This window comes from Protomyctophum bolini, assembly GCF_963924005.1.
Source record: "Protomyctophum bolini genome assembly, chromosome: 10".
NCBI lineage: Eukaryota > Metazoa > Chordata > Actinopteri > Myctophiformes > Myctophidae > Protomyctophum > Protomyctophum bolini.
Window position 1 is genome coordinate 17,268,701 of NC_137871.1, and position 10,592 is coordinate 17,279,292.

The 10,592-nt window shown below is 39.4% G+C and overlaps 2 protein-coding genes across 2 annotated transcripts; both read right to left on the minus strand.

Annotated features, from left to right (window-relative positions):
* Positions 1 to 1,581: 1,581 nt before the first annotated feature.
* On the minus strand, positions 1,582 to 4,251 carry LOC308322093 (protocadherin gamma-A9-like). The gene has a single exon (XM_080773291.1). It carries the CDS (start codon positions 4,165 to 4,167, stop codon positions 1,744 to 1,746), a length of 2,424 nt encoding a protein of 807 aa, XP_080629417.1. The 5' UTR covers positions 4,168 to 4,251; the 3' UTR covers positions 1,582 to 1,743.
* A 988-nt stretch (positions 4,252 to 5,239) lies between these two features.
* On the minus strand, positions 5,240 to 8,539 carry LOC308322097 (protocadherin beta-15-like). Its single transcript, XM_080773295.1, has one exon. It carries the CDS (start codon positions 8,461 to 8,463, stop codon positions 6,046 to 6,048), a length of 2,418 nt encoding a protein of 805 aa, XP_080629421.1. The 5' UTR covers positions 8,464 to 8,539; the 3' UTR covers positions 5,240 to 6,045.
* Between the last annotated feature and the right edge of the window lie 2,053 nt (positions 8,540 to 10,592).

Genomic DNA, 10,592 nt, shown 5'->3' on the forward strand with positions numbered 1-10,592 from the left:
GTCTTAGTAAGTAAGGCCGTCCGTGTAGTGTACAATTAAGGTGTAAGTATATGTGTGCCATTGTGGAAACATGACATCAAAGTCGAACCACATTATTTATTTAATTAAATTTACCACATTATGCATTCCATGTTTTGCTAAATTGAATTTTCTTCAAGACAAATATCTCTTCAGGGGAATGAAATATGCGCCACTCTAGTCAAGTCTATAGAGGGTATGCGTGTGACATCATCATCAAACCAGGAAGTTATGCAGGAACGCCTACTGAGTGGCAAAAACTACTTTCTGGCCTTGACAGCCCATACAGTATATCCACACAGAAAAGTCCCATCTGATTGCATTAAACAACATTAAACAATGTTAAACTCATGACTTTGCATGTTGCTTTGCCACTCGATTTGCCACTCGATGTGCCATTCACTTTAAGCATGCGCATACCAGCTCTATACCAGGAAAATACTAGGCTACTACTAGGCCTACTAATAACTCAAATTTATATAGCGCTTTTCTATAAGTAGGCCTATACCAAAAGTCGCTCGCCAAGTTAGATGCTGAAAAAGAAGGTCTCACATCAATAAACATAGTTGTTTGAAATGGCCTCTAGAAATGGCCAAACCTCATGCCTTCCATGATGACACTGCAGACACGTTTCTGAACCATCCACAGGACCCCACGCAGGCCAATAGAAATGGCTCTCATCAAAATGGGATTCCACTGTACTTTCACTTTACTTAAGTATTTCCATGTTTTGATATATTACTTCTACTCTGCTAAACATTAGATTATTAATAGGCTACAACACTTATATACTTTAAAACTGCTGAATTAATTTTATACCATTTATCTAATAGAGCCTGCATGCCTGCTTGCTCAGGGGATGGATTGAATCTTGAGTATCAGGTCAAAATTTGAGTCAATACTTTGTCTAGGTGAGACGTGACTTTGTGATATAAACCTCAATAGAAGAGCAGGGATAATAAATACAACCACCCCAATTGTATTAGTTATATTGTATTAACATAATCGACAATATAAAATAACATTTAATTCATAAAATGTTGCTTTAACTGATAAATGATAGGTTATGTTAGCCATAGCCAAATTAATAAATTAATATATATCTGCAAAATTCTAGCTGCAAAATTATATAGCTGCAACAATGTAGTTAAGCTTAAAAGTAGAAGATAACCCACAAGCAACATTATAGGGAAAAGTTAATTAAGTTATTATAGACAATGCTAAGTAAATTAATCCGCATGCCATCATCTCCCTCACACCAGAAAACGACTACAACAAACTACAAAAAAGTTGAAAGATATGAATCTGATATAATTATAGCTAAATGATGCCATTGACCCCCCCCCCCCCCCAAAAAAAGCAATCAACAAAACCTGCAGCCACTACAAGAGGTATAGAGAGTGTTATTGCATACATTTTTACAAATTAAGACTCACACTTGTATGAGGTAAGGGCGCTCTTTGCCTCTTATCCACATCACATTCCATGCTCAGCCAATCAATCAAATCATGACAAATGTGGTACACACAGACACACAAAGCTGGGCATATATAGGAAAAAAATGAAAACATTCTTCACAATAACATACTACTGTATATTAAGCATAAAATCACCCAAAGACTCTAAACAATTTGACAATTGAAAGATGAGTAGTATCTAATGGATACTAATGCAAAAACAAAATTATAATGCTAGAGCTTGACTAGTTGACTTAGTTAATAACATCTAACAGCTGGGACTCAAGGTTCCTACCTCAGGAGAAGTATCAGAATCTCCAAATGCTACTGCAAAGTCTGTGGGAGATTTTCTCAGAGTCTGGTCAGCAGGCAGTGTGTTGTCATTGTATGAGCTGACAAACTTAAAGTCACTGGTTCTGGAACCCGTTGTCATGTAGCCATCATAATTGTAAGTGCTGCGTAAAGTTCCTGTGGCATCAACCTCTGAATAATTAGGAGGGAGATAAGCACTTGGGATGGCAACTGCTCCATCAAACAGCAGCCTGGGCTTTCTTCTGTGACAAAACTTCACTCCCAGGATGACAATAATGAAGGTCAGGAAAAAGGTGGACACGGACACCAGAGCTATGATCAGATAAGAGGTCAACTTAGAATTGTTCTCATCAAAAGACATATCTTTAAGTTCAGGGACTTCCGCCAAGTTATCAGAAATAAGCAAATACAAGGAACAGGTAGCAGAGAGAGAAGGCTGTCCATTATCTTTCACTGACACAATGAGGTTCTGTTTCATGCTGTCACTTTCAGAAATGTCCCGCTGTGTCCTGATCTCTCCGCTGTGGAGACCAATAGTGAAAAGTCCCGGGTCAGTAGATTTTACAATATGATAGGACAGCCAGGCATTCTGTCCAGAGTCTGCATCTACTGCTATTACCTTGGATACCAGAGAGCGCCCCAGAGCTACTTTGGGGACCAGCTCAGTCATGAATGAGCTTCCCTCTGGGGCCGGGTATAGAATCTGAGGAGAGTTGTCATTCACATCTGTTATGAAAACACTGACAGTCACATTGCTGCTGAGTGGAGGAGAACCATTGTCTCTGGCTATCACATGGACTTTAAAACTCCTGAACTGTTCATAATCAAATGACCTCACAGCGTGGATAGCTCCTGTGTCTCCGTTGATCGATAGATAGGAAGTCACAGGGGCACCATTAACCTCACCAGAAAACAGAGAGTAAATCACTGTTCCATTTTGTCTCCAGTCAGGGTCTAAAGCAGAAACCGAACAAAGGGTGGATCCAGGTTTATTATTTTCAGTCACATAGGCACTGTATGATTGTTCTTCAAACACAGGTGGGTTGTCATTGATGTCACCTACTGAGAGGTGAATAGTTTTAGAAGATGACAGAGGTGAAGAGCCCTTGTCTGTGGCAGTTATTGTAATGTTGTAATCAGACACTAGTTCACGGTCAAGTTCACTTATTGTCACTATTGAATAATAGTTTTTGATAGAAGGAACAAGCTTAAAAGGGACATTTTGCTGAATGGAGCAAATTATCAGTTGGTTCTTCTCTGAGTCTCTATCATGCACATTAATTATACCCACTTCTGTACCAGATGGCACATTCTCTGGTATGAGGCTAGTCAGAGAATTTATATATATAACTGGGGCATTGTCATTCATATCAGTAATACTTATAATAACTTTTACATCAGTAGAGAGACCATATCCATCTTTTGCCTCTACAAACATTTCATATTTGGATCCCTCTTCATAATCAATATCACCCGTTACAATTATTTCTCCTGTTGCCTGATCCAGCGAAAATATCTTTTGTGACTTTTCAGACACTTGGCTAAATTCATATGAAACTATTCCATTCACACCCTCGTCTGAGTCTTTTGCAGTCACAGTAATAACTGGAGTTTTCAAAGGTGAGTTTTCAGGTAGACTAACTTCATAAACGGCCTGACTGAACACTGGGGCGTTATCATTAGCATCCAATACAGTGACGTGTATGATTACAGTACCTGATCTCTGTGGAGAACCACCATCTAGAGCCGTCAGCAATAATTTAATTTCCTGCTGCTCCTCTCGGTCTAACTCTTTGTCTAAAATTAATTCACCATATTTCCTACCGGCACTGGTTGTCTGGATATTCAAAAGAAAGTTGTCATTCCGTTGCAGTGTATAGCTCTGAACGGCATTATTGCCTATATCTGCATCATGGGCGGGATTAATGCGATAGCGAGCTCCTTTGTCAGCAGATTCTCTAATTTCCAATTTGATAACATCTTTTTGGAAAACGGGTGAATTATCATTAATGTCTTGTATCTGAAGTGATATGCGATGTAATTCTAAAGGACTCTCCAAGAGCAACTCGAATTTCAAAATACATGAAGGCTTCTCTCCACAAAGCTCCTCACGGTCCATCCTCTCAGCGACAATCAGATCCCCGTTTCGAACATTGAAATCACAATATTTCCTCTCGTTTTCTTTCACGTGTAGACGAGCCTTACGGGCAGATAATCGACCTACTTCAAGTCCGAGATCTTTGGCAATATTTCCAATAACAGATCCGGGCTTCATCTCTTCCAGGATAGAATAGCTCAGGTCGCCATGAGTACATTGGAACAAAAAAAGGAAAAAGACAAAGCCCCAGCGTTGCATAAAAAGCCCATTCTTAACCATCATATCAGCAGCAGTGGTGCCCACTTTCCAGGATGTATAAATCAAAAAGTATTGATAGCCAACACAAAATGTTAAATTTCAGCAGACTACGAGTTATTGCTTGGCATTGAGAGCAGCTTTCGACAACATTCTAGATTATTGTATGCCTCGTATGTGGTCAGTTGGTGGGTATTAAATACGTTCCTTAGACCTTTTCACTCTATTGGTGCATAGCGACACCGTGAGGAAACATGCCACATTACAGAACCAGGAGTATTATATGTAATCTAATCTATGCAAACTAATCTCATCTTTCTCAACTATGTCTTTGTCAGCATTTATTGTTAAGAATCTCCGTTTACAAATATTAAGGACTCACACCTAAAGTAAAAGTTGTACCTTATAGCCAGATATAAATAAAACTGAAGGAGAATTTCGCACAGTAGCCTATAGTAGGCCTATATACCACTGTCTGCAATATATAGTGCCCAAACTGCCCAGCATAGAGTGCAAAGTATAATTCAGCACCGTGGACAGCGACTGCTAAGGACGGGGTGTTAGGCGGCTGAATTTGTCAAAAGAAATGTGAATATTGATCACAACAAAAGGTACTTATTTCTTACAATGTATAGTCTAAGGCGCAACAGGTTATCATTAATATGAATCATATTAAATCAGAAGCCTATAACGCTAACACAATGCATATTGGCTTACTGTATAATTATACGCACACTCCCTGCAAACTCAAAATATATTTTTTAACAGTTTAACTTCAAGCACCCTCTTAATTTTAACAACGACTCGTTGAATCAATCTGTTCAAATGTGTAGCTGTCAATTTCGAAAGAAAAACACGGCCGAATATAACTCAACTCCACTTCAATATGTCGGCACAATGTTTCAATTTGGATGTTCCAGGTGTCGCATGTTTGACCTGATTGCAATTTGGGCTTGAATTAATTTCTGAATTTCTGGACGTGCCTCATGTTGGGGGTTTTATAACAGTAACACAAGGCTCAGAGGAGGCAAAGACTTGAAACAAAAACACAAATTGAATGGGTATTCTTGTAATAATGCCACAATGTGTTTACTATTCATCAGAAAAAAATGCAGACACAACTAAAATTTGAAACACAAATAAGTAAAACAGTGTTATTTCTATCGAAAGAACAAAACAAATTAAATTAAATGCATTTGTTATGAATTGAGGCTTAATATCTTGCATGGGAACTAATTCCCATCCAATTAGGCTCAATTGTTTCAAACAGCACCTCAACAACTTATTGGATCACTGCTAGATTTAATATTATTTCAAGAATGAATAAAGTATCTTTTCATCACAATTATTTTGGTCTGTGCCTATACTCAGAATCTCAATCTCTTGTTCAACAGACATGACCAAACTAGTATAAATGTATGACAAAAAAGTCCACATGTGGGCATCACTGCGTTTCTCTCTCTCTCTCTCTCTCTCTCTCTCTCTCTCTAATGTATGAATGTGGTCACAGACAGACAGACAGTCAGGGAGGGAGGGAGTCAGGGATGGAGTGAGTCAGGGAGGGAGGGAGTCAGGGAGGGAGGGAGTCAGGGAGGGAGTCAGGGAGGGAGGGAGTCAGGGAGGGAGTCAGGGAGGGACACATGAAATTAACACTAATATGTAACATAGTGACCAAATTATTTCAAACCTATGCAACTATGAATATCAAATGCTCTGGATGATCGAATCACCAGACAGAATCAGACTAATCAACTCCCAGGAGAGTTATTGCATATAAGGGCCAACTAAATGATAATACAAAACACAAGGAGGATACAGAAGAATCGACTAGTAGTGGGACAGCTAAAATGAAAGTCGAAGATAAAACATGTCACTATTAGATTGTAATATCCTTTAAATTGACCCTCAAGCAACAATTCTTACCTCTGGTGACCCATCAGAGTCTCCAAAAGCCTCAGCAAAATCATTTATAGATTTCCTCATAGTGTCGTCTGCAGGCAGAGTGTTGTCATTATACGGGTGGACAAACTTGAAGTCACTGGTTCTAGACCCTGTGGTCAGATAGGCATCATAATTGTAAGTGCTGCGTAAAGTTCCTGTGCCGTCAACTTCTGCGTAATTTGGAGGGAGATAAGCACTGGGGATGGCAACCGCTCCATCATACAGCAGTCTGGGCTTTCTCCTTTGACAAAATCTCACACCCAGGATGACAATAATGAAGGTCAGGAAAAAGGTGGATACAGACACCAGTGCAACAATGAGATATGAGGTCAGTTTAGAGTTGTTCTCATCATAAGATATATCTTTAAGTTCTGGAACTTCAGCCAAGTTGTCAGAAATGAGTAAATATATGGGACAGGTGGCAGAGAGAGAAGGCTGTCCATTATCTTTCACTGCTATGATGAGGTTCTGTTTCATGCTGTCAGATTCAGAAATGTCCCGCTGTGTTCTGATCTCTCCGCTGTGGAGACCAATAGTGAAAAGTCCTGGATCAGTGGATTTGACAATATGATAGGATAGCCATGCATTTTGTCCAGAGTCTGCATCTACTGCTATCACCTTAGACACTAGAGAGCCCCCCAGAGCTGCTTTGGGGACCAGCTCAGTCAAAAGAGAGTTGCCATCTGGGGCCGGGTATAGTATCTGAGGGGAGTTGTCATTCCCATCCGATATGAAGACACTGACAGTCACATTGCTGCTAAGAGGAGGAGAACCATTGTCTCTGGCTATTACATGGATTTTAAAACTCCTAAACTGTTCATAATCAAATGACCTCACAGCGTGGATATCCCCTGTGTCTCCGTTAATGGATAGGAAGGAAGTCACAGGGGCACCGTTCACCTCACCAGGAAAAAGAGAGTAAAGAACTGTGCCATTTTGTCTCCAGTCAGGGTCTAAAGCAGAAACCGAACACAAGGTGGATCCAGGTTTGTTATTTTCAGTCACAGAGGCACTGTATGATTGTTCTTCAAACACAGGTGGGTTGTCGTTGATGTCACCTACTGATAGGTGAATAGTTTTAGAAGATGACAGAGGTGGAGAGCCCTTGTCTGTTGCAGTTATTGTAATATTGTAATCAGACACTAGTTCTCGATCAAGTTCACTTATTGTCACCAATGAATAATAGTTTTTGATAGAAGGAACAAGCTTAAAAGGAACATTTTGCTGAATGGAGCAAAGTATCTGTTGGTTCCTTTCTGAGTCTCTATCATGCACGTTAATGATGGCCACCTCTGTACCAGAAGGCAAATTCTCTGGTATGGGACTAGTCAGAGATTTTAGATATATAACTGGGGCATTGTCATTCATGTCTTTAATACTTATAATTACTTTTGCATCAGAAGAGAGACCATATCCATCTTTTGCCTCTACAAACATTTCATATTTGGACCCCTCTTCATAATCAATCTGACCTGTTACAATTATTTCTCCTGTTGCTTGATCCAGTGAAAATAATTTGTGTAATTTTTCAGATCTTTGGCTAAATTCATATGTAACTACTCCATTCACACCATCGTCTGCGTCTGTTGCACTCACAGTAATAACTGGAGTTTTGAATGGCGAGTTTTCAGGCAAACTAGCTTCATAGACGGCCTGGCTAAACACCGGGGCGTTATCATTAGCATCCAATACAGTGACGTGTATGACTACAGTACCTGATCTCTGTGGAGAACCACCATCTAGAGCCGTCAGTAATAACTTAATTTCCTGCTGCTCCTCTCTGTCTAACTCTTTGTCTAAAATTAATTCACCATATTTCCTACCAGCACTGGTTGTCTGGGTATTCAAGATAAAGTTGTCATTCCGTTGCAGTGTATAGCTCTGGACAGCATTATTGCCTATATCTGCATCATGGGCGGGATTAATGCGATACCGCGCTCCTTTGTCAGCCGATTCACTAATTTCCAATTTGATAACATCTTTTTGGAAAACGGGTGAATGATCATTTATGTCTTGGATCTGAAGTGATATGCGATGTAATTCCAAAGGACTCTCCACGAGCAACTCGAATTTCAAAAGACAGGAAGGCTTTTCTCCACAAATCTCCTCACGGTCCATCCTCTCCGCGACAATGAGATCCCCGTTTCGAACATTGAAATCACAATATTTCCTCTCGTTTTCTTTCAAATCAAGACGAGCTTTACGAGACACTAGTCGACCCACTTCAAGTCCGAGGTCCTTGGCTATATTTCCAACAACAGATCCGGGCTTCATCTCCTCCGGGATGGAGTAGCTTAGGTCGCCATGAGCACATTGAAACAAAAAAAGAATAGAGACAAAGCCGCAGCATTTAATTAAATGCCTCTTCTTAACCATCTTCATAACAGTTAAGTAGCCTAATTGAACGTATTTGTCAATAAGTATTGACACGGGACTAAAAGATAAAATTTCAGCAGACTACGAGTTCTTGCTTGGCTTTGACAACAGCTTTCGACAACCTTCTATAGTTTTATGCCTCAGCTATGTGGTCACGTCAGTGAGAAATTACTTGGTCTTGGGACATTTCCCTCTGTTAGTGTATAGCGACACCGTGAGGACACATCATGCCACACAACAGAACCAAGGGTATATTCCAATCTATGGAAACTAATCAATAAGGTTTGCCAGCCTTTAACTTTAATTAACTAACTAACTCATAATTTACATCCATGTTAACAAACCTACCTATAGAAACTCGGACCTAACTTTTAGTTTTTCATTGAACTCATATTTAACGTGGCATGTTATTTATGTTTAATCAAAACATTTGCAAAGTACCACAGCAACAGGCCCATGTGAACCATAACAGTACCGAGTGCAAATAGGATTTCAGCACCATAGACAGCGACAGCTAAGCAGACGGGGAAAGCAACCGTTGGTCCCTTACGTTTTTGTTTTACAAACATGAACGCCACACACACACACACACACACACACACACACACACACACACACACACACACACACACACACACACACACACACACACACACACACACACACACACACACACACACACACACACACACACACACACACACACACACACACACACACACACTATATATATATATATATATATATATATATATATACATACATACAGTGTATATATTTATATATATGGGGAGCCCCAAAATTAATCATATTTGATTTGGTGACCCCCATAAATAATCATATTTGAACTGGGCCCCACCCTTAAGCACTTGGAATTGTATAGAGTTGTATTGCATTGATTTTAATGTGGCATGGATGTTGATGCCAAATGCACTGTAGTGTCCGTATTTCAGAAACAGCTGATCTGGGTTTTTCACAACCATGATTACAGAGATTTGTGTAAATCAAAAAGGCAAAATATCCAGTTACCAGCAGTTCTGAAGGTGCAGAAGAACATCTCTGAAGGCACAACACATCAAATTTAGCGATACAGGAGAGCTACAGGATGCTTTGGCAGCACATTAACACCACACCAGGTGCCTCTCCTGGTCCTGTCAGCTAACAACCAGAAAATGAGGATATACAGTTATGTGTTCATGTTGGCGCATGGTGAAGACAGTGAGCGGTCTCATTCTGCTGGTGTAGCGACACCTCAGGTGCAAATAACACATACCAGTTCCATGCTTATAATTAGATTCATGCAAACTGATCTCAACACTCTACTCTGTTAGCCTTTAGTTTAAGATCTTATCACTATGACGAAAGTATTTCGCTCAGGATTAGTGAAGTAAATGTCTGTCAAATTGGCCATAGTTTGCATGTCTCTCGATTGTGTTTGTAATTTCATATAAAACAAGTTTAGGTGCAGATGGTTTGCCAACCACAAGTCTGAGGTCCATGGCTGTATTCCTATAAGGAAATCTTCAGAATTGAATAACTCAAGTAAGTCGCCATGAGCAATGTAATAAAGGAAATGGTAAAAGGTACAACTTTGAAGAAAAGTTAGTCAACCATCCGCACAGAAGCGGTATTCACAAATCCAAAATACAGTCGATCTTCTACAGATGTATAATTATGTTTCCAACTAATATTAAATCCTTTTAACAAGACTAATATAGCACTTTTAAACTAGTTCCCAACAGCATTGTAGACACTGTGCCTCTGTATTTTATTTATTTTTGTTAGTGAGTGAGCATAGTAAATGTATAGGATGCATCACTGAGCCACTAATGTTTACTATTGTTTAGTGACATGATGGAAATGCAAATAGTTTCACAGACCTAATGCAATCCATTTAATAAAACATGGTTCAGATATTTGTATGAAAAGAAATATGCTGTATAGGTTATATGTATTTTTTCGATTTGAAACCAAAACAAGCTGCAGAGGTTTTATTTTCAAGGTCTCAGATATAAAGAGATTTAAAGCAAGGAGCACAAGGCAAATCAATGAAAATTATAAATTGAAAACAAATATGTTTGAAAGAATACCAGAAAAGTGAAATCACATTTTCACTTCATCCGACAATCACTTAG

Bases quoted from the DNA above. Each gene is read 5' to 3' on its own strand.
- LOC308322097 (XM_080773295.1), bottom strand. From the start codon at position 8,463: ATGAAGATGGTTAAGAAGAGGCATTTAATTAAATGCTGCGGCTTTGTC.
- LOC308322093 (XM_080773291.1), bottom strand. From the start codon at position 4,167: ATGATGGTTAAGAATGGGCTTTTTATGCAACGCTGGGGCTTTGTCTTT.